Here is a 23,136-nt window from a genome sequence, read left to right on the forward strand (position 1 = left end):
CCCCTGCTGCTGCTGACCTTGGCTCTGGGCTAGAGTTTGCTCTATGCACGGGATGGTGGAAGCTGGGCATGGACACATGCCTCAGCCTTTGGGAGGCTTGAGAGAGCAGGGTCAGAAGTTCTAGGCCACCCTCAGCTACTTACTGGGCATGAGGCCTGGCTGAGCTACAAAAGACCCTGTGGCACTCTAAACCAAGGGAAGAAGTTTTCTGTTTTTGTTTTTTTGGTTGTTTTTATTTTTTATTTTTTTAATTTTTTTTTGGTTTTTCAAGACAGGGTCTCTCTGTGTTAGCCTTGGCTGTCCTATACTTGCTTTGTAGACCAGGTTGGCCTTGAACTCAGAGAGATCCACCTGCCTCTGCCTTCCGAGTGCCCGGTGTGGGAGGAAGTTATTAAGCCAGCTCTTTAAGTACTAACCTGGTCAGACCAATTAGGGCATGGGAGTTCAGGTGGTAGGGCCATGGGCTCACCCGGGTCTCCTGGGCCTTTCCTTCAGCAGGAAGTCCAGGGTCATCCTTACCTTCTTTGAACACGGTAAATAATCCACATAAAGGCTTTGTCTCGGTGCTGGCACAGGACCTGTGAGATCAGGAGCTCTGCTAGACAGCAGCTGAGGAAACTGGTTAGTTACTCACTTTGCAGTCTCTTGCCCAGATGCTGATGTCATCTGGGAATGCTATTTGTCCTATACAAGGCTTGACCCCATTTCTTTCTGAAGATTTCTGTGTGTGTATGTGTGTGTGTGTGTGTGTGTGTGTGTCTGTGTGTCTATCTGTCGTGTATCTGTATGACTATAGGCCACAAGAGTACAGTGCTTGCAGAGGACAGATGAGGGCGACAGATTTCTTGGTGCTGGAGCTGCAGACAGTTGTGAATCACCTGAAGTGGGTGCTGGGAAGTACAGTGGGCACTCTTTGTCGTTGTTGTTTTTTCCTGAGGCAGGGTCTCTCTGTGTAGCCCTGGCTGTCCTGGACTCACTTCGTAGACCAAGCTGGCCTCGAACTCACAGAGATCCGCCTGCCTCTGCCTCCCGAGGGCTGGGATTACAGCAGGCACTCTTAGCCATTGAGCCATTTGTCTGGCTCCTGACCCCCTCCATACTGATAAGCACCAGCAGGGAACACCCAGGAAAGAAAGACACACCATTCCGGTTACGTGAGCTCATGAGACAAAAGCTCAGGATGGAGGAGGAGACACCGTTTATTTACAGTCCATTCACTTCAGCCACAATTTCCCATACAAACATAAAACTAAAAAAATAAAACCACCACTTGGGAGCACAGTGTCTCTCTTTAGTCAATCTGTCTGAGGGAGGGTCACGAGTCCTGTCCTCTGTGAAGGAGACTGCTGAGGCACACTGAGGGGTGGATGGGGAACGCCTGAGAAACAGCTTGGCTGAGGGACCTGACTCACAGGGGTGTGGCCTGTGGTGGGCCGACACAGGCACGTGAGCCCTGTCTGGCTTAGGAAGGACAGTGGCTGCACCTCCACCCGCCCTTCCTCCACTACCAAGCCCCCGTGAGCTGTGGGGAGTGTGATGGTGATAGTAGGGGGGACCTCTAGTGCCGCTTTCTGGGAGGAGCCCCCAATCGTGGGGACACCCATGGATCCCTTCTCTTGGCACTGACATGTTAGCCAGCTCTGTCCTGACCACAGTGCTGACTTAACCAGTGAAGACAAAAGCTGGGGCCACAAACCCTGAGGGAGGCCTCTGCCCCTGCCGTCCTTCCCGGGGAGCAGCTGGGGGTGAGGAGAGGGGAAAAGGGAAGGACAGGGCAGGTTTTCCACAGAGGCCCGGGGAGGGTGGGAAGAAAGGCTGAGCTACTCTTGACAGACAGCTGGCTGCTGGCCACGCCCTCCAGATGACTCCCAGCCCCTTCCCTTAAGCCCCCCACCCAGCAACTTCACCTTGTGCTAATGACCTAGATTACTTTCACATGTCAATGCACACTATAAATATAAAGTCATATCTGCTACAAAGAGGACGTCGACTTGTACACCTTTACCCATATACATAATAACACAGTTTATACATAATAATATCTTGGAGTGCTTCACCCTGGAGAAAGGGTTCGAGGAGGTGGTTTTAAAAAAACAAAACAAAACAAAACAAAACAAAACCTTCTTTCTCTCTCCCTTGCCCTGGTCCCTTTCAAGGGGCCATCTGATGCTTGGTCCCTGGGGTCCTTCCCAGCTGGTTCTGATGGGTTAGTCTGGACACAAATTCAGACATCTGACAATGCTGTTGGACTTACACACACACACACACACACACACACACACGCACAGGCACACACACACGCACACTCACACTCACACTCACACAGTGGAGCATGCACCCTCACACTCACACAGTGGAACACATACACGCACACGCACACGCACACCAGAGGAGGACAGATAGTAGATAAGGAAAGGGAAAGTGCACTTCCTAGCCCTTGAGTGTACGCCTCTCCTCAGGGTTATGAACGCAGTGTCTCCTCCACCTGAGATGGAAGGGCTCCCTCACTCACTGTGTCACTGGCTCAGCTGGGGCAGGAGGAGGACCCACAATGAGGGGAAGAAAGGCGGAGCAGGAGTCTGCTGGACACAAAGTATCTCTGGCCTGTGACTAGATCAAACTGAGAGACAAAAACCAACAGCATCAGAGCCTAATACCCCATGCCTTGGGCATATTAGAATATTTGTGGGTTTTGTGTTTAAAAAAAGGAAAGTAAAAGAAAAACAATACCAGCTGGTCCCAGGGCAGAGGCAGCCGGTACCTGTAGGGACAATGTGGGGCTGCCCCCGTTCTTCTTTTGTCCAGTGTCTTCCGGAGAGAAAAACAACGGTTGCCTCCTCTGCCCCCTCCCAGAGCCCGGTCCATACACACGGCACAGAATACTGACAGTGGTCCCAGACACACATCCAGAGACACAAAGTGGCGGATGCTGTGAAGTTAAGACCTGGGTGGCGGTGGTGGCAGCGGTGGTGGAAGGCGAGCTTTGTACAGCAGGAGTGGTTCCTGGCTGGGGCCCATGGCTTGCACAGTGGCCACAGTGATGAAATCGCCATCAGAGATGGGGGGGTCTGGGTCCCCAGGGAGACAGCACCTATCGTCGGTAGTGGTTGGGGGCATCTGCGAACATGTACTTGAGTCTGTAGGCCTCGGCCAGCAGCAGCCCGATCTCCTCATTGCCCCAGTGGATCGTCGGCAGGTTCTGCAGCAGCATGAGGAGGCCCTGCAAGGCAAGGAAGGCTTTCCCGTCTGCACCTGTGGCAGGAGGACTCCCTCCCCCTGCATCACAGGAGCCCTCAGGTCCAGGCGGCTGCCTCCTCAACACCATGCAGTCCCTGGCCCCTTGTTTAGTCCAGGAAGTCTGAAAACTCCACAGATTCTCTGACACATTAACACCTGCTGTTTCAAAATCCTGTGAGCGGAGAATGACCACAATAAAGCCAGTCGGGAGCCGGGCGTGGTGGCGCACGCCTTTAATCCCAGCACTCGGGAGGCAGAGGCAGGTGGATCACTGTGACTTCGAGGCCAGCCTGGTCTACAAAGCGAGTCCAGGATAGCCAAGGCTACACAGAGAAACCCTGTCTCGAAAAACCAAAAAATAAAATAAAATAAAATAAAATAAAGCCAGTCGGAGAGCAAATGGTCACTGGCTCCCAAGTGCACAGGACTGCTCCTGCGGTGTTCTTTTAGCCTTTTCCCTGTATCTGTTTCTCAGGGGCACTCTGTTGTTTTGGTTTGGTCTTTTCAGATTCTATCTATCTATCTATCTATCTATCTATCTATCTATCTATCATTTATCTATCATCTATCTATCTACCTATCTCCCTATCATCTATCTATGTATCTTGTTCAGAACTGGGACAGTCATTCTTAATTTTCTAATTATAGAAAGAACAGTCCTGGGCTGGGGAGAGGTCAGCCGGTGAGGTGCTCCCCTCAGAAGCAGGAGCCCCGGGTTCGGTCCCAGCACTGGGGAAGCTGCTCCTGGTGGCCAGTGCTTCTGCTCTCAGCACTGAGGAGGAAGCCACAGGATGACCCCCTAGGGCTTGCAGGTCAACCTACCTAGCCCAGGTGATGAGCCCCGGTTCTCAGGGGAAAGAGCCTGCCTCGAGAAACAAGGTGAGCTGGAGAGACGCTTAGAGGTGCTTGCTATTCTGGGTTAGTTTCCCAGGACCCACCTGGGGGGTTAAAACCATATAACTCCAGGTCCAGGGGACCCAATGCCCTCTTCTGGCCTCTACTAGGTCTAGGCCAGCTGGTCCCAGGGCAGAGCCAGCTGGTACCTGTAGGGGCAGGGTCAGGGTCAGGGTCAGGCACACACATTGTGCACAAACAAACATGAAGGCAAAAACACTCATATACATAAAATAATAAAATGTAAAAATCAGAAGTTAAGCCAAACGCGGTAGCATATGCCTTTAATTTGCCCCCACCCCATTGCAGATCTCTGTGAGTTCCGGGCCAGCCTGGTCTACACAGCGAGGTCCACAGTGAGTTTTAGAATAGGTAAGGCTACATAAAGAGATCCTGTCTCAAAAACTTTCTCTTTTTATAGCCGGGCGTGGTGGCGCACGCCTTTAATCTTAGCACTTGAGAGGCAGAGACAGGAGGATCTTTGTGAGTTCAAGGCCAGCCTGGTCTACAAAGCGAGTCCAGGACAGCCAAGGCTACACAGAGAAACCCTGTCTCCAACAACAACCACCACCACCAACAACAACAACGAGTGGCCCAGCACCATTTCTGGGATAGGAGCCACTTCTAACTTCTAACCCTAGCTTTAGTAGACGCTTTCTGAGTAATTCTATCCCTGGTCAAGGGCTGCCCCCCATCCACTGCCTGTCACACAGAAAGAGGATTAGCTGGAAGGAGCTGCTCCGCCACCTGGTGGCAGAGACTGGAACTGCAACTTCCCCGTCCCTGCTCCCCATCCCACCTCAGCTCACTTAGCACAGCACTGCAAAAAGTATAGACCAGTCTTCAGATAAAGATGGAGAAACCAAATAACCACAGCCAAGGGGCAGAGGTGCTGGTCACAAGTCAGGTGTGCTTAGCAGGGTGACAGAGGAGACACTGCCAGAGCGGGACTGAAGATTTCTACCAAACAGTTCCTCAGGAGTAAGCAGGGTGCTAGTCAAGTGAAATTGCACAGGAGTGAGCGGGTCTGTGGGCGAGCACTAGAGGAAGCCGGCAGCTGCCTTTCAGAGAACTAGAGGGCCAAGGCTGCAGAGCAGGGCCTGGCTCAGGCACCTGCTGGCACTCAAGCATCTTCAAGGAAAGAGAACAGGCCAGAAAAGGAGCTGTCAGCATAAATGAGCACTGGAAGAAAACAACTACACAGAAGGCCAAGGAAGGGAGCACTAAGGGCCGGCCTGGTGGCGCATGCAGGCGGATCTCTGTGAGTTCCAGGCCAGCCTGGTCTACAGAGTGAGTTTCAGGACAGGCTGCACAGAGAAACCCTGTCTCAAAAAATTTTTTTAAAGGGGCTGGAGAGATGGCTCAGTGGATAAGAGTGCCACCTGCTCTTCCAGAGGTCTTGAGTTCAATTCCTAGCAACCACATGGTGGCTCACAATCATTTGTAATGTGATCTGATGCCCTCTTCTGGCAGCAGATGTTCATGCAGATAGAGCACTGTATACATAATAATAAATAAAATCTAAAAAAAAAAAAAAAAAAAGAAAAGAGGACCCTAGTCTGGTTTCCAAGAACCCACATGGTGGCTCACCATCTGCAATTCCATCCCCATGAGCCCTGATCCCCTCCTTCTGGACATGACAGTCACCAGGCACACACATGATGTACATATACACGTGCCAGCAACACACACACATAAAATAAAGAAACCAAACAAAAAATTTAAAAATAATACATGTTGCCAGGCGTGGTGGTGCACACCTCTAATTCCAGCACTCCGGAAGCAGAGGCAGGTGGATCTCTGAATTTGAGGCCAACCTGGTCTACAAAGAGAATTCCAGGACAGCCAGGGCTACACAGAGAAACCCTGTCTCGAAAAACCAAAAATCATCATCATCACCATCTTTTTAAAAAGGAATTAATGGCAAATGGACTTAAAAGGTGGCAAAACTGTATTTGAATCAATAAGACATTGCGTGTTGACTCACTGCCATCTCCCCATGGTCTCTGTGGGTGTCAGGTGGCCTCAGCTGTGCCACACGCCCTCCTAATCAGGTAAGCACAGTGCCTTGCCTCTCACTGTGTCCTGCTGATGTCTGCATGGCTGGCTGGGGCTGTGCTGACTGCTCCTCTATGTGGCAGGTTTAGTGTGGGGGTGAGTTCAGGGCAGGACTCGCTGTCAGGAGACCTAGTGTCAATAGGGAAGTGGACGTTTCAGCCCTTGGGGACTCAAGAGTAATCCCTCCTCTAAGAGTTCCCTTTGCTTATACGTTTCTTCTAGAACCTGCACTGGCACAGGTGCCTTTCCGGGCCTCTGACTGCCAACCCAGACACGTGTACTCCTAGGGCTCAGGCCTGGTAAGCCAGGCCCCACCTGCTAGTGCAGGTGCCAATTATGACATCTTAACTAAGCTCTCTCTCTACCCCCTCCCCCGCCCAGCCCAAGCCAACAGCTTCTAAATTCAGATGTCTAGTCCGTGCTGTCTGCTAGAAACTAGGCCCCTAACAAATGTACATTTATTTGCCTAGTCATGTCCATTTGGTTTTTTGTTGTTTGTTCGTTTGTTTTTTGTTTTGTTTGCTTCTCGAGACAGGGTTTCTCTGTGTGGCCTTGGCTATCTGGACTTTGTAGAACAGGCTGGCCTTGAAGAGATCCACCTGCCTCTGCCTCCCCGAGTGCTGGGATTACCGGGTGAACCATCACACCTGGCCTGACATTTCAAATTCAACATTCTCCACACCAAAGCACTGATTGCCATAGGCACATGGCCCCTGCAGCCTCCATGCAGGAGTGATCCTAGACAGCCTCTCTGTCACAGTCTACACCCGGCCCATCAAAGAACCCCAGGCGCTACTTACAAAAGACCCCAAACACGGCGACTCACACCTCCACTATCGTCACCCAGGACCATGTGTCCCTTGGAGAATTGCGGCAGTGTCCTGGGTGGCTGTTGTGTTCACACTCCCCATATGCAGAAGCTACACAGAAGCCAGCATAGCCGTTAAGACCATACCCACTCCATGCCCCCAAATCCAAGACAGCCAAGGCGCTCACAGCAACGCCAAGTCTTTCCTGACATCCCTGCTTCACTTGTCCTGCTCTTCCATTGGCCATCTTGCTTGAGGCCTCATGTCTCATAAACAGCCAGGCACGGGGCTGATTCAAAGCCTCTACGCTGGCGGCCCCCTCCTAGCCCTAGTGGCAACATGATGCACTCCCTTACCCTCCTTTGGCCTTTGCTTAAATGCTGCCTTCTTGGTGAGCTGACCCTGACTGCTTGCTCTGAACTGCAGCTCGCCTCCTTCCTGCTGAGGGCCATACCTTGCTGGGCCTTGCAGTGATGTGCACTTATGCCCCAGCAGCACTGTAAGCTCCCTGCGCGTTTGTCTACTGTTTGCCTTCCCTCAGCACGTGTGCTGCCAGAACAGCCCTGTCTGGTCCACTTCCTGAGATGTGCTGCTGTGCCTCCATGGTGACCCACAGGGCATGCCTGTAATCAACACCTGTCAATGAATGAGTGAGGATCTCTCGGAGCTGCGCAGCCACACTGCAGCCCTTTTGGCACAGAGATCATTGGGAAGACCATGGGGCCCCAGTGACATCTTGCATTCTCTCCTGAGAACCTTCTCCCTTCCACTCCCAGCCAAGCCTCCATGGCAGCACCCTCTGTCCACTCAGCAGGCCAAGGGCTCGCTCCCTCTAGCCACTCACCTGAAAGTCTTCCTCATCCAAAATCTCCTTCCTCCACTTGATCAAGAAGGCTGCGCATACATAGAGATGGAAGTGCGAGAACCCTTCAGGCTCAGACTGAGGAGGAAACAAGAGTCAGGCAGGCCTCTGAGCCCTAGCTGCGGGCCTCTTACTTCCAAGCCCCCTGCAAGGTGGAAAACCCAGGCCAGCACCTGTTATGTGACACGGCAGCAAATAGGCTATAAAGATTGCTGAAGGCCACAGCAGACACAGTGACACTTGGCAAGGAGTAGGGCCCACCAGGGACAGGGGGAGCAACAGGGTCCCCTCCACACCTGGTAGGTGTCCCACAGGTGGCAGGGAGTTGAGCCCACTAGGGACAGCAGGAGCAGCAGGGTCCCCTCCACACCTAGCAGGTGTCCCACAGGTGGCAGGGAGTTGGGCCCACCAGGAACAGGGTCCCCTCCACACCTGGTAGGTGTCCCACAGGTGGCAGGGAGTTGAGCCCACTAGGGACAGCGGGAGCAGCAGGGTCCCCTCCACACCTGGCAGGTGTCCCACAGGTGGCAGGGAGTTGGGCCCACCAGGAACAGGGTCCCCTCCACACCTGGTAGGTGTCCCACAGGTGGCAGGGAGTTGAGCCCACTAGGGACAGCGGGAGCAGCAGGGTCCCCTCCACACCTGGCAGGTGTCCCACAGGTGGCAGGGAGTTGGGCCCACCAGGGACAGGGTCCCCTCCACACCTGGTAGGTGTCCCACAGGCGGATGGTGCAGCGTAGAGGGAGCTCCCGCATCAGCAGGTTGTTCATCCACCGGAAGGCAAACTGCAGGTACTCCACCTCGTACCTCCTGAAGTGACTGTGGACCTGCTCTGAAAGGGACACAAGTTCAGGAGACACCAGCAGGCTGCGGGGCCAGGAGCAGGCTCTGTTTCTTACCAGCCCCTCCCGCTGTGGGCTGACCTTCAACCCATCTCAGTGCCACTTGTTACGCAGGGCAGGGCCTGCTCCCTGGAGGCCACATGATGGAAACAGGTAACAGGCTCCTGGCACTTGTCCTCTGTCTCCCCCTTCCATGTGGTGGTGTGTGAACCCCTCCCCAAAGACATGTCCGTTTGCTTTTCTCCAGTTTTAGTGAGGATAACTGCTTACATTTCAGGGCTTTGGGGAGGAAAGAACGAGAAGGCCTGAGCAGAGTCTGTAAAACAGTGCCTGCCTGACGGGTGGTTAAGTACTTACCTTCAGAGACACTAATGACAACGGTCATTCAGGGGACAGAATTTAAGGCAGAGGGGACTTGTGAACAGATCATGAGGTGGTTGTTGTTGCAGTTTAAGGTTTTTGTAATGAGAAAATATGTAAAAAACAAGAATGCAGTGTATAGTGTGTGTGTGTGTGTGTGTGTGTGTGTGTGTGTGTGTGTGTGTGTGTGTGTGTGTGTTTGCACGCTCCATCTTATGGAGGTCAGAGGACAACTTGCAGTAGTCTGTTCTCTCTTTCTACCATGAGGATCCAGTTGTCAGTGAACCAGGTCCCTGGCCCAGTGTACACATTTTTTAAAAAACCCACTGTGCACTCCAATTAACACTCACAGAATGCTACTGTGAGTGGCACACAAAGGTGAGCCTGAGATGCCAGGTCCTGAGAAGGCGGAGGGAGAAGACAAACCTAGGATGTTTCCATGGCCAAGAGAACCCGGGAAATGAGTGAGAAAGACACTCTGTGCAGTGACAGGAGAGATGGAGCAGGAAGTGTGGCAGCAGAGAGGTGGCAGTGACATTTGTACAGCCACTGGCAGTCTTTAAGAAGCCACTGCAGGCTCACAGGCCTACAGGACCTCAGGTTATAGGGCACCCCACTAGGTAGGTCCATGCTGCAGCGAAGGTCAACCTCCCACCCACTGTGGGTGTCTCTGGCCACAGGGCTTCCTACAGTGCCTGCCTGGCCAGAGCCAGCAAGCCCCACAGCTATCTGCCTCACAGGGAGTTGTGCTGAGGTTCTCCAGCGCGTTCCAGTCCCAGCAGGGTGTGGGAGGTCCCACTGGGGTGTCAGCCAGACTTGGGTCGCCTGTTATGTTGGCCCACAACCTGGATGCCAAAGGCAATGGGAAACCAGTGGTGGTTCTGGAAGGAGGGCATGGCCACAGCACAGCTTAGAGAATCCATCACATGACCACAGTTTGAAAGAGGAACAAGTGAGAGAATGTAAGTCCTTCTAGGAGGAGGGTGGAGAAAGGAAATGGCTGGACCAGGGCTGTGGACCCAGGAGGGGACGGGAGTGGCTAGGGAGCACTGTGCGGGAACTAAGAACTCAGTGACAGAATGAGGTGGAAAGGCCTTGAGCTCACAGCCTGCCTGCTGAGCAGTGAAGACAGTGCTGCCAAGGTAGTGATCCCTGTAAGGACAGGTTAGAAAGGCAGCCAGGGAGGCCAAGGGTCACAGGGTCACAGGGTCATGGGGACACACTGGGCTACCGCTAGTCCTCTCAACCTACCATCGATCCGGCTGACAAGCTCTTCCAGGGCCTTGACCTTCTTCTGGATCCCTGGTTGTGCAAAGGTGTAATTATCCTGCAAAGGACACAGAGCCTGGGGGTGAGCAGCGTCCAACCAGCTGCCTGCCACACCTGGGACTCATGGAGAGTCATTGCTGATTGTGTGTGTGTGTGTGTGCGTGTTGCATCAGTCAGGAAGACCTCAGATATCCTTCCTCATAAACGGGCCATCTTGGTTTTTGAGAGAGGGTCTCACTGAGGCTGGAGTGCACAGATTAGGCTAGAGGCCTCCCCCGTGCCAGGGATCAGATTCAGTTTTGCTTCATTAACTGAGCCATCTCCCAGTCCCTGAAGCACATTTTCAAGGACACCAGAGGCTGGAGAGAGGGCTCAGCAGTCCACAGTGCATCTGTCTTCCAGAGGACCCACCACGGTTCCCAGCACCCACATCCAGTGGCTCACAACCACCTGAGACTCCACATCACAGGGATCTAACCCTACCACAAACACCTGCCCTGACGTGCACACGCCCACACACAAGGGATTAAAAGTAAAACAAACTTATATTCTAAAAGTTCACCAATGCCAACAGCTGGTGACAGCGTCTGGAAACAAAAGGATTCATTAAACTGCAGCATGAGGTGACGGGCTGGGGGAGCCCTGCACTGCGGTTGGCCCACAGGCTCTGCTCTGGCACACAGTGGAGAGCGGCTGCTCTGATGGCAGCTAGTGCTGCATGTGGCCTCAGACCCAGAGGGACACTAGACCAGTGACTAGTGACACTCACAAAGAGGCAGGGAACACTGGCGGGATGGGGGTGGGTGCGTGTGTGCGTTGCTGAGACAGGGGTGGGGTGCCGCCTGCCGTAGAAGGGCATAGGGAAGGAGCAGGCCTGAGGGAGCCCCGCCCGGCTCACCTGGATCCCATCCAGCAGCTTGCTCATGCACCAGAAGCTGTCGGCCTCGATGCTTCGCAGCATGTCCTGAGACAGGTTGGTCACGTCGAAGTTCTCCACGTCCTCTTCTGTAAAACAAAGGGTGAAGGAAGTCCAGAGGCCTTGTTTAAAAATGGAGAAAGACAGAGTCTACAGTCCCCATGGAGAGAGCCAGAGAGAAGCGGGCCACTTGACGTGGAGGGATGTCGCTGTATCTCACACTGAGTGTGCCGCTTCTCACACTGAGTGTGCCGCTTCTCACACTCACTGTGCCAGCCTTGCTCTCCCTTGGCATTTATCATTTAGACTTAAAAAAAAAAAAAGAAAAAAAAAGACTGCTCAACCAGGCCTTTAATCCCAGCACTCGGGAGGCAGAGGCAGGCGGATGGATCGCTGTGAGTTTGAGGCCAGCCTGGACTACAAAGTGAGTCCAGGACAGCCAGTGCTACACAGAGAAATCCTGCCTCAAAAACCCAAAACAAAAACAAAAACAAAAAAAACAAAATGTGTTCAGTGCATGCAGCCCCTTGTGCCGGGGACACAGTCAGCTGACAAAACCCATTCAGAGTCCTATCCTTGCACTCAAGGGCATGACTACAGAACCCTTTACCCACAGGCGTCACAGCACGATTCCTGGATTCCCATTCTTGAAGAACGGTTTTTGTTTTTTTTTTAATTTTTAAAAAAGATTTATTTATTTATTTATTATGTATACAGTGCTCTGCTTACATGTACACCTTCAGGCCAGAAGAAGACATCATATCACATTAATAGATATGATTGTGAGCCCCCATGTGGTTGCTGGGAATTGAACTCAGGATCTTTGGAAGAGCAGACAGTGCTCTTAACCTTTGAGCCATTTCTCCAGCTCAAAGAATGGTATTTTTTAAGTTATATTTTAGTGTGTGTGTGCGTGTGTGTGTGTGTGTGTGTGTGTGTGTGTGTGCGCGTGCGCACAATGCCATAGCATGTGTGTGGAGGTCAGAGGACAACTTGTAGAAGCCAGGTCTCTCCTAACATGTAGCTCCAGGGGATTGAACTCAGACCCTCAGACTTGGCATCAGGCACCTTTAGCCACTGAGCCATTTCACCTGGCCAACAACCACTTTTGTTGTAGCTTTTATGAAGATCAGGGGCTATTTAGAGATGGACAGAGTCAGGGAGACAGGGGTGGAGTCGGGGAGCTGTTGGAGACAATGGGGTATTTTGTCAGGAAAGCTAGGATAGACAGTCAGAGCTAACATGTAAATAACATGTAAAGTGATAAAGTCATGCCTCGCACACAGGAGGCACGCATAGTACTTCAGATGACGCTTGTCAGGGTAGTGAGCTACGTTATAGTGATGCAGAAGGCATGACAAAGCTTTAAGGGAAGCGAACAAGGGATGGGAAGCGACGCTGCTCACAGCAGATTCTCAACTGCTGCGCACACCGTGTTCGGGTGTGCTGACACAAGCACCTCCACGGCTTCCTGTGCCTTTAATAGAGAAGAGAGGATCTGATTTCCTTTAAGTTTTTCTGGATTTCTAAAGACTGCCACAATAAGCATGATTTTTATAGCAGGCCGGGATTGTTTCTGAGGGAGAGCCACACTGACTACAGTTGCCTTTTATCACCAAAAATAAATAAAGAATTTGTAAAAACAATGCTAACCTTGCAAAAACAAAGAATTCAGATAACACATAAATATTCAATTGGGAGCCGAGCGGTGGTGGCGCATGCCTTTAATCCCAGCACTTGGGAGGCAGAGGCAGGTGGATTGCTGTGAGTTCGAGGCCAGCCTGGTCTACAGAGTGAGTCCAGGACAGCCAAGGCTACACAGAGAAACCCTGTCTTGAAAAGCAAACAACAACAACAAAATCCAATCGGGAGATCACATAACAACAACAACAACAACAACAAAAAAAGCCTTCCAAGAACTATCATTTCTCTAACATAAGAATTCCTATGGGGTGGTTTTGGGGTGGCCGTGTGTGTCATTTAGACTAAGTTGGGCCCTCAGACTCCACTCGGAGCTCTCTTTTTGTGTTACACTTCCTGGCTCTTCCCAGGCGTTCTGCAGACCTCCTGCTTGTTTCTGCACAGGAGCCTCCACCACTCTCGACTCCCCTGGGGCGTGTACCCAGCTTGCCTCCAAAGCTCACATTGTCCTGTCGCACCAGGGCCCGGGCCTGTGGCAGGACTCCTTCCTCACCAGTAGGCACATGGCTCTGGTAACCTGCCCCGCCCCGTGTGAGACAGCGGGCTCAGACAAGACAGCTCCGACTCAGCATGCAGTTCCCAAAGGAAAACGCAAGGCTCCAAGATTTATTTTTGATTTGTTAACTTTTACTTATTTAAATTTTTATTTAGAATTTCTTATTTTATATGTGTGAGTGTTTTGCCTACATGCATATATGTGCATCGTGTGCGTGCCTGGTGCCCACCATGGCCAAAACAGGGTCCAGAAACGTTTAGAACTGGAGTTATGGAAGACTGTGAGTCATCGTGTGGGTGTTGGGAATTAAACCTGGGTCCTCTGCAAGACCAACGATGCAAAGCAAAATTGCTCCAAAGGGCTGAGCCATTCTCTAGCCTTAATTTACCTTTATTTTATGGGCATTTTGCCTTCATGTGTATCTGTGCATCACATAGCTTCCCTGGGACTGTGGCTATACACAGTTGTGAGTCACCATGTGGGGCTGAGAATTGACCCAGAGTGAAGCAGCCAGTGTGTGCAACTGCCATGCTATTTCTCTGAGCCCACCCCTCCTCCCCACCTCTTTTTAAGACAGGGTTTCTCTGTGTACTCTTGGCTGTCCTGGACTCGCTCTGTAGACATGGCTGGCCTCGAACTCACAGTGATGCCCCTGCCTCTGCCTCACTGAGTGCTGGGATTAAAGGTGTGTGCCACCACGCCCGGCTTCTCTGAGCCACTTCTATCTTCATCTGGGTGAGCGCATGTTAGGGGATGTGGCAGGCAGAGAACTTCCTTCAGAAGTCGGTTTCCCCCTCCACCCTGCTGAGGCGGGCTCTCTCCTTCCTGCCTTCCCCTCCCACAAAGGCCTGCTGGGACCACAGGTGCACAGGGCAGCACTCAGCCTTTCATGTGGGTTCTGGGCATCAGCGCTCAGGCTTTTAAGGCTGGACAGAGCAACACTGGTGAAGGGCCCACTGGCTGTCCCCAGGCCGCGAGTCCTGGCTGTACCTCTCATTGGCTGTGTCTCTCAATCATCACCACCACCTCTGCCCCTCAGTTCATCTGTCAACAAGCACAACCACCAGGACAGTGTCAGGGACACTGGACGGGTGACTAAATATGACAAGTGCTAGCACCAGTGCTGGTGCAGAACACGCACCATGTACCGTGGGCTGGGACTCTTATTACCATCATTATGTAAGGAGCAAATACACCCCTATCTAGTTTAAGCCAAGGACATTTGCTCTCTACTATTTGAAGCCACCTTGAATCTGGGGGGTAAACCTACAGTGCCACAGTGTGTGCGTGTGTTTGTGTGTGTGTGTGTGTGTGTGTGTGTGAGAGAGAGAGAGAGAGAGAGAGAGAGAGAGAGAGCGCTCATGTGGAGGTCAGAGGACAACTTGTGAGAGCTGGTTCACTCCTTCTACCATGTGGATCCTGGGGATTGAACTCAGGTCGTAAGGCTTGGTGGCAAGTTCCTTCACCTAAGGAGCCAGGTCACCAGCCCTAATTTCCAGGTTTCTGGCCCCATCTTTTGGTTATAAAAAGTCGGAAAAATCACATTTAACTATGAGGAGTCTCGAGTTGCCAATGTGCTACACTGGGTAACTGTACCATCTCCAAACCTTCAGTTGTACAAGCAGCGAAGGGACTACAGATAAAGTGAACGCTACTGAGGGGGCTGTGGTCAGCCATGTTCCCTTGACAGTCACTGAGGGTGGACAGCAAACTGCGCTTCCTGGGGGTGGAGGGTGCATAGCTCCTTCTCTACCTGCTGGGAAAACAGAGTCCACACACTCAACCACTGAGCTAAAAGCAGAAAAGCAGGGGAGAGGGAGGACAGAGCTCTGGAGGGCTGCATTCAGCATAAACAATCTGTTCAGAAGGATCATTAACCGTCCACTTGAGGAAACTCCACACGTAATTGAAGCTCAACATGAAAGAGTGCCAGCCTCTCAGTCCCAGGTGAGGGCCTCGCCTTTGGTTGTCATGACGAGTGTGTGGCAGCTGGGACTGACCACAGGGAGCGAGTTTAAGGAGTTTATGGCTACTTTAAGAGGCAATGCATCCAAAAGGGAGAGACCAAAAAGCTCTTTATGAAAACAAAATTGCCCACTCTGGGCTTGGCGAGAACACAGCCATTGATTAGCTGATAAAATGCTCTGGAGCAGTGGCTCAGTCAACAGCTGGTTTTACTCAAGAGTCCTAGGCCCCAGAGCAATCAGTGGCAGCTCTGAGGAGACCAGAGCTGGCTTTGTTCACTACCCCAGGCACTTCCCAGGAGCCCTGTGGGGTCCCAGGGTCCCAGCTTCTATGATTTAGTCAGACATAATTCCCAGAGCCTCTCCTGGTCATTTTCTACCCCTCAAACCTCAAACTAGACTCATAAGAATCAACTGCAGGGGGCTGGAGAGATGGCTCAGCGGTTAGGAGTACTCACTGACTGCTCTTCCAGAGGTCCTGAGTTCAATTCCCAGCAACCACATGGTGGCTCACAGCCAGCTGTACTGGAATCTAATGCCCTCTCTGGCAGCAGGTGTACATCAAAGCAGAACACTGTATACATAATAAACAAATAAATCTTTTTAAAAATCTCTTGTACAAACTGAGCATGGTGGTGCACGCCTTTAATCCCAGCACTTAGGAGGCAAAGGAAGGTGGATCTCTGTGAGCTCAAGGCCAGCTTGGTCCACACTTCAAGTTCTAGAACAGCCAGGGCTATATAGTGACACGCTATCTTAAACAAAAGAAGAGGAGGAGGAGGAGAATCCCTCGCATACGTTTTCTGATCACAGAAGCACACTGGGGCCGCGGGCACGTGCAGAGGGGAAAGCAGCTGCCTGCAAGTGTGAGAGCCTGAGCTTGACTCCAGCGGCCGTATAAAAGGCAGCCCCTCAACAGTGGCCAGGCCGGACCGTGAGAACGCAAACCTTCAGTATATACAGAAAAGGTGCAGGGACCATATGGCTAAAGCCAGGAAGCCAGAGCCCAACAGGGAGACAGGCTCTGTGAAAGGCAGGAGAGGAAAGCCAGTCTCAGGCTATCCTGGAGAAGAGACCCGCAGGGAAGGACTCTGTTTCACAAGGCCCACGGTTCTGCTTGTCACAGAAAATGTCATTTTGGATGTGCAGAGAAGCTGCTGGCCACAGAGGCCACATCACACTGGGCCTGTCAACTGGGGTGCTAACTCTTGGCTCAGAATGACACATAAGGTCTGGCTACACAGTATGGGATAGCTTAGGCAGACGGGTATAACAATATCTTGGTTACAATTAATTTAAAAACCAATGCTTGGTGCCAGGTGTGGTGGTGCACTCCTTTAATCCCAGCACTTGGGAGGCAGAGGGACGCGGATTGCTGTGAGTTCGAGGCCAGCCTGGTCTACAAAAGTGAGTCCAGGACAGCCAAGGACCGTTACACAGAGAAACTCTGTCTCGAAAAACCTAAAACAAAGCAAAGCAAAACAAAACAATGCTTGGGTTAGAAAGATGGCTCAGCAGTTGAGAGCACTTAATGCTCTTGCTGAGAATCTGAGCTGGGTTCCCAGCACCCACATGGGATGGCTTACAACTGCCTGCAGCTCCAGCTGTATGAGATCAAATGCTACTTTCTGGCCTGCGCGGGCACCTACACGCGCACACACCAATATTGGTGTACTAGACAGATGACTCAAAGCATGCTGTTCTTGCAGAGGACATGAGTTTGGTTGCCAGCTCACAACTGCCTGTAACTCCAGCTGTCGGGGATGGAGCCCTCTAGGACCTACAAGCACCTGCATTCATGCGCGTGCGCACGCGCGCACACACACACACACACACACACACACACACACACACACACACACACACAAATAATAATACTAGTAGTAGTAGTAGTAAACCTAAACAAAATTGCCAACACCCCTCCAGGTTTCTCTACTATTCTGAGGTTCTATTGCCACTATTTGGCGAAGACCAGCCTTGGTCTACTAGATCAGCCTTGGGCACTGGACGGAGGACCCTTGGTCATGTGAACCCAAACAACACAGGATTCAAGGTAAGTGGGCAGAGAAAGAGCCAGCACAAACACGATCTTCTAAGGCTTTCTTTCTTTCTTGGCTTGGGTTTTCAAGGTTTCTCTGTGTAGCCCTAGCTATCCTGGAACTTGCTGTGTAGACCAGGCTGGCCTTGAAGCTCCAGCTGCCTCTGCCTCTCCAGTGAAAGGCATGCGCCATCACTATCTGGCCTTCCAAAGGTCACTCACCACAGAGATGGTGGCGATCACTGCTTAGAGAGAAGGCCACAGCTGCCAGTGGAGCACCCATGCCCTAGTGACAGGAAACGCAGCAGAGGACTCTCCAGGGAGCACTCACTACACAATAGCTTGCAGCTCAGCACTTTAGCCTTCTTACCACACAGCAGGCAATGGGACAACCTCACACTCTGACTGTCACACCTGAGACTGCTTCTGGGGGCCCCAAGAGGGACACTTCTCAGAAGACTCGTTGTCAGCCCCACTCTATATTCCCTTCACTGACTACAGAGAGACTGACACAGTTGAGACTGTGTGACTCAACTGAGATAAAGTTTGCAGTGGGCAGATGGATCTGGGTGTTAGAAGGCAGTGAGGAACAGCACCTTGAGGCTCTGGGAGCTCTGCCTTGCTTCCAGTGTTTGGAGGGAACAGACCTGGGGACTCCTTTCTCAGCTTCCTTACAGTCCCTCCAGGCACAGCCTCCAGGACCACCTGCTCCTAGAACCAGCCAGCGCTGTCTCTTTGGTATCTTTGCCAGTCAGCCATGGCTTCCCAGATTTGATAGAATTATTCTATTGAGGTAGAAGCTGCCAAAGCTGCGGTGAACAGCTTTGCAACTGCGGCTCTCCTGCACACCTCTCTGGGCTAGTTTACCAAGACAATATGGCTCAGGACGGTGTGGGCCACATTTCTTTCAAATACTGGCTGAGGAGAAGCCTGAGGGGCCAAGCACCTCACGCTGCCATCATGGGGGCTGAGCATTTCTCCCAGCGCTCTTCCAGGATGCGCAGAAGCCATCTCAAGAGGAGTGCGGCAAAACCCAGGCGCTGCCTTGACACTGGTGAAGATCTGAGCCAGGCCCCCTCAGATCCTCCTTCACGGTGTTCTGCCCAAACAAAGCCTCATCTCTTCTTAGGAAACCACTTCCTGGATGAGGAGGGGAAGCTCATCAAGATGAGCGACCACACGACCAACCTCCACAGGCTGCCCAGGCCACGGCCAGCAAATGTAGACTGGCGTACCCCAGGCACCTCCGGGGGAGTTCCCCTCTGGCTACTGACTCTCAAGCTCGGCTAGCAGGTCTCCTAGCCTTCTGAGGAGCCCCCTCCTCTGCTCTGCACCAGCCAGCATCTGGACCTTCACCTGAACTTAGCAAGCCACCAGGCTCCCAACTCTTGGACCAAGTAAAAATAAAGCTTTTTAAAACAGCAAAAACCAACCAAACAAAAGGAAGTCAGTGAGCACCAGCGCCCTGTGGAGCAGGGAGAGGGGTTGGAGTGGGGACTTGAAGGGAGTGTTCTGGGGGTTGCAGAGGCTCTGAGTCTTGCTGTGCTGCTGTGGTTTATGTGAGACAGGTGGATGTGTCCACATTGTAAGAGAGCTCAGCACAAAGTTCACATTTCAGGAAGCAAACCAAAGGGCCAGCGAGATGGCTCGGCTGTAAAGGCATCTGCTGTGTGTGTAGGCCTGGAGCTAGGCTTGCTCCCCAGAACCCTTGTCAAGGGTTGGAAAGAACCACTTTATTTGACCTGGGTGTGTACATACGTATGTATGTATGTATGTATCTCTCTCTCTCTCTCTCTCTCTCTCTCTCTCTCTCTCTCTCTCTCTCTCTCACACACACACACACACACACACACACACACACGCACACTATAATAAATAAAATGAAAGAAGACTTTAAAAGATAAATCCAAGGGCCGGGTAGTGGTGGCGGTGCACGCCTTTAATCCCAGCACTCGGGAGGCAGAGGCAGTCGCTCGCTGGTCTACAAAGCGAGTCCAGGACAGTTAAGGCTACACAGAGAAACAAAACAAAAGATACAGCCAAGGGATGGCCTCTGAGGCCATAATGAACAAGCCTATCTTTGCTGTGGCTGTTCCTCTAGTTTCATCTGTGGTCTCACAGCATAGGCAGAGTTAGAGAGGAAACGGAGGTGAGGGTCTCTCAGAACTGACCACGTGAGAGGCAGTATCACTCACGCTGGTAGGGTGGGAGGGGTGGTGGTGCGAGCAGCACCCATGGCACCTGAGGGTGTGGAGACAGCATAGCAGTCCTCTTCAGGACTTTGCTCAGCATCTCCTCACTGCTCTTTTTTTTTTCTTCAAGACAGGGTTTCTCTGTGTAGACTTGGCTATCCTGGACTAACTTTGTAGACCAGGCTGGCCTCGAACTCACGGTGATCCACCTGCCTTTGCCTCTGCCTCCCGAGTGCTGGTATTAAAGGCGTGTGCCACCACTGCCTGCCCACTGCTCTGTTTAAAACCTGCTTCTCACCAGGCTTGGCGGTGCGCACCTTTAGTCCAAGCATTTGGCAGGCAGAAGCAAGTGGACCTTTGAGTTCTGGGCCAGCCTTGTCTACAGAGTGAGTTCCAGGACAGTCAAAGATACGTGGTGCAACCCTGTTTCAAATCAGATTTAAAACAAACAACAACAACAAAGCCGGCTTCTGTGCCAATGAGATAGCTCCGCAGGTAAAGGTGCTTGACGCCAAGCCCGATGACCTGAGGTCAATCCCTGGAATACGGAAGGAGACAACCAACTGCAGTGGAAGTTTTGGTTTCCTTTAAAACTCAGTTAAAAACAGAACACCGTAGCTGGGCGTAATGGCGCACGCCTTTAATCCCAGCACTCGGGAGCAGAGGCAGGTGTATCACTGTGAGTTCAAGGCCAGCCTGGTCTATAAATTGAGTCCAGGATAGCCAAGACTACACAGAGAAACCCTGTCTCGAGAAAAAACAAAAGAAAAGAAAACAGAACACCCTGCCTCTTGTTTCCACCATGGCCAGCACAGCCCAGGCCTCGGCAGCCTCTTTCTGATTTATTGTCAGCTCAGCACTTGCTGTGCTTTGGAAGGCAAAGCTCCTGGGCTGGAGGCTGGAGCCCAGGGTGACACCATTCATGAAGCACCATTCAGAAGTGGCAGCGGTGGCAGTGCCTTTTTTTTTTTCTTTTGATTTTGCTGGGATTAAAGGCGTGCACTATCACACCTGGCGGTAGTGCCTTTTCAAGGGCGTGAATGCATGCGCTCCACAGAATGAGCATACCACTATGAAATAAGACCACCCTAGCTGGCTGCCCCCCGCAGACCACACCCCTTTCTGCTTTAGCACCACAAAATGCTGTGGCGAGGCGGGCCCTTCACTGAGACAACGGTGTCATGCTGTCTGGACTCAGGAGCCATTACAAATAAAATAACTTTACTTACAAAGTACCCAGCCATCTGGCCTCTGAATGTACCCAGCCTTGGGTATTTTGCCATTACAACGAAAAACAGACTAAAACAACACTTCACAAAATCTAATAAGTGCTTTTGACCTTTTTCAGTTTAGCATCTGTTTCTCCTAACCACATATATAAATACATATGCTTTTTCACTCTAGGACAATTTTATTAGCATCTAAGAGAAAAACAAGAGAGGCCCACTGCACATCCCAGTGACTTCCAGGAGAAAGGAGATGAAGAGGAGGAGGAGGAGACATTCTGCTTGCTGTGGGGTCTCACAAGCAGCCACATGGCAAAAGGAGAGGGGCCTTCAGAGAGTGGCCGAGCAAGCCCACCCACCAGGCTTGCAAAGGCCACGGACAGGGCTTTTCTGAAGGTATGGCCACACAGCAAACTGCATGGACACGCACAGTTCTGACACATCCCCATACCCTTGGCTAGCAACAGTAAAACTGCAGCAGTGCAGTACAGTATAGCCTTCATGACACAGGGGAGCCCCCTCCTTGCCCACTCTCAGGTGGACTAGTCAAAGCACCCTGAGTCCTGACCTCCAGTGCTGCAGACTGGCTTTGCTCACTTTGGGCTTGAAGATAATCAAACAACACGTGCTTTTCTGCATAGCTGGCACGCGGATGCATACATCAGTAGCATGTATCTTTTACTGCTGATTCCTACCCACAGGATGAACAGCTATAAGTGGCTACTGCAGTTATGTCCAGCTTTTGTCTATGAATAAGTTGCTGTGAATATTCTTGTTCTGTCTTGTTGGGGTTAGAGCTTTTCATTCTACTTGAACAAATATCTAAGAGTGGAAGGCAGGCACGCCTTTAATCCCAGAGGCAGGTGGATCACTGTGAGTTCAAGGCCAGCCTGGTCTACAAAGCAAGTCCAGGACAGCCAAGGCTACACAGAGAAACCCTGTCTCAAAAAAAAAAAAAAAAAAAAAAGAATGGCAGGCAGAATGCTTTGGCTGCTTTGTTCAAGGTCCCCTCCTGGTCCCTAAGCTTCAGAGGTCAACCTGACACTGGGCACAGCATCAGAAATGTGATGCACTGCCCCCAAGTGGCCACACCTGGCACAGCTCCACCAGCTTCCAAGGATTCTGTGCCCAAACCATGGGCTATAGCTATCATCCTTCTTTGTCTGTGTGGACGCCACAAGGAAGGCAATGGGAGATGGGGAGAATCAGTTAGTCTCTGGCATCCATACCTGAGAGTCTGGTGAGGGAGGAGAGAGGTAACTAGTGGCATGTGAGGTGTTGCTGGAGAAAGTGACTCAGCTACAGGAGGGCATGATGGGGCGGGATGCCCGGCGGCTTCGGGAGGGATTCTCAACAAGGACTCACTCAGAGGTAAGGAGACAGGGTGCAATACGGCTTCAGGTTTACAGCGTCATTCTAGAAGCCCAAAAGATGGCTCAGCAGGAAGGGTGCTTGTCACCCCAAGCCTGAAGATCTGAATTTGACTCTTGGAGGCCACATGGTGCAAAGAGATAACTGACTCCTGAAAGTTGTCCTTTGCCCCACACCCCCAACAAACGCACACATGCATGCTTGCACACAAATAAACATGCAGGCAGATCTCTCTGTGAGTTCAAAGCCAGCCTGGTCTATAAAGCAAGTCCAGGACAGCCAAAGGTACACAGAGAATTTTGGTCTAGAAAAAACAAACAAAAATAAATAAATAAATAAAAAATAAAACTGCTGAGCTGAGGGAGTGAGTCAAGGAGTGGAACTCACAGAGCCTAGCCCATCAAGCTGCAGAAACTGGGCATTTTACACAGTTGCTGATAGATGCTACTGAAAGGGTCTCAGGAACTACATGGCCAAGACCTCGTCTGAGTGGCTGGCATGGAAGAATGGCGTGGCTGTGGACAATCTCTCTACCAACTCCAAATGGATCCAGCGCTGTTTGCTGTTTTCAACTCTAGTGCAACGAATATGACAGAGCACAAAGCAGTTCTGGTGCTAACATGTACAAGCTGGAGGGGGCCAGCAGGATGGCGCAGTAAGTCCAAGTGACTGCCTGACAACCTGAGTTCAAGCCCTGAGTCACACAGGAGGAGAAAACCAAGTCCCATTAGTGTCTTGTGATCTCCACATGCATGTATGTGCAGTGTTTTTATAAAAGCAGCAGAGAGCCAGGCAGTGGTGGTGCACACCTGTAATCCCAGCACTCAGGAGGCAGAGGCAGGCAGATCTCTGTGAGTTTGAGGCAAGCCTGGTCTAAAAAGTGAGTTCCAGGGCAGCCACA

General features: G+C 51.6%; 1 protein-coding gene across 2 annotated transcripts in view; it reads right to left on the minus strand.

The window, feature by feature from the left end:
• Positions 1–2,792: 2,792 nt before the first annotated feature.
• The window catches only part of Tbc1d22b (TBC1 domain family member 22B), a 56,389-nt gene continuing 36,045 nt past the window's right edge, over positions 2,793–23,136 (minus strand). For both annotated transcript variants that reach the window (XM_051153400.1, XM_051153399.1), the window contains 5 exons: positions 11,230–11,336; positions 10,314–10,389; positions 8,565–8,692; positions 7,843–7,938; positions 2,793–3,220 (listed from right to left, as the gene is read on the minus strand). In XM_051153400.1, coding sequence (XP_051009357.1) covers positions 3,092–3,220; positions 7,843–7,938; positions 8,565–8,692; positions 10,314–10,389; positions 11,230–11,336 — 536 coding nt within the window. In that variant the 3' untranslated portion in view covers positions 2,793–3,091. The remainder of the gene's footprint in view (positions 3,221–7,842; positions 7,939–8,564; positions 8,693–10,313; positions 10,390–11,229; positions 11,337–23,136) is intronic.

Source organism: Acomys russatus, chromosome 11 (genome assembly GCF_903995435.1).
Source record: "Acomys russatus chromosome 11, mAcoRus1.1, whole genome shotgun sequence".
NCBI lineage: Eukaryota > Metazoa > Chordata > Mammalia > Rodentia > Muridae > Acomys > Acomys russatus.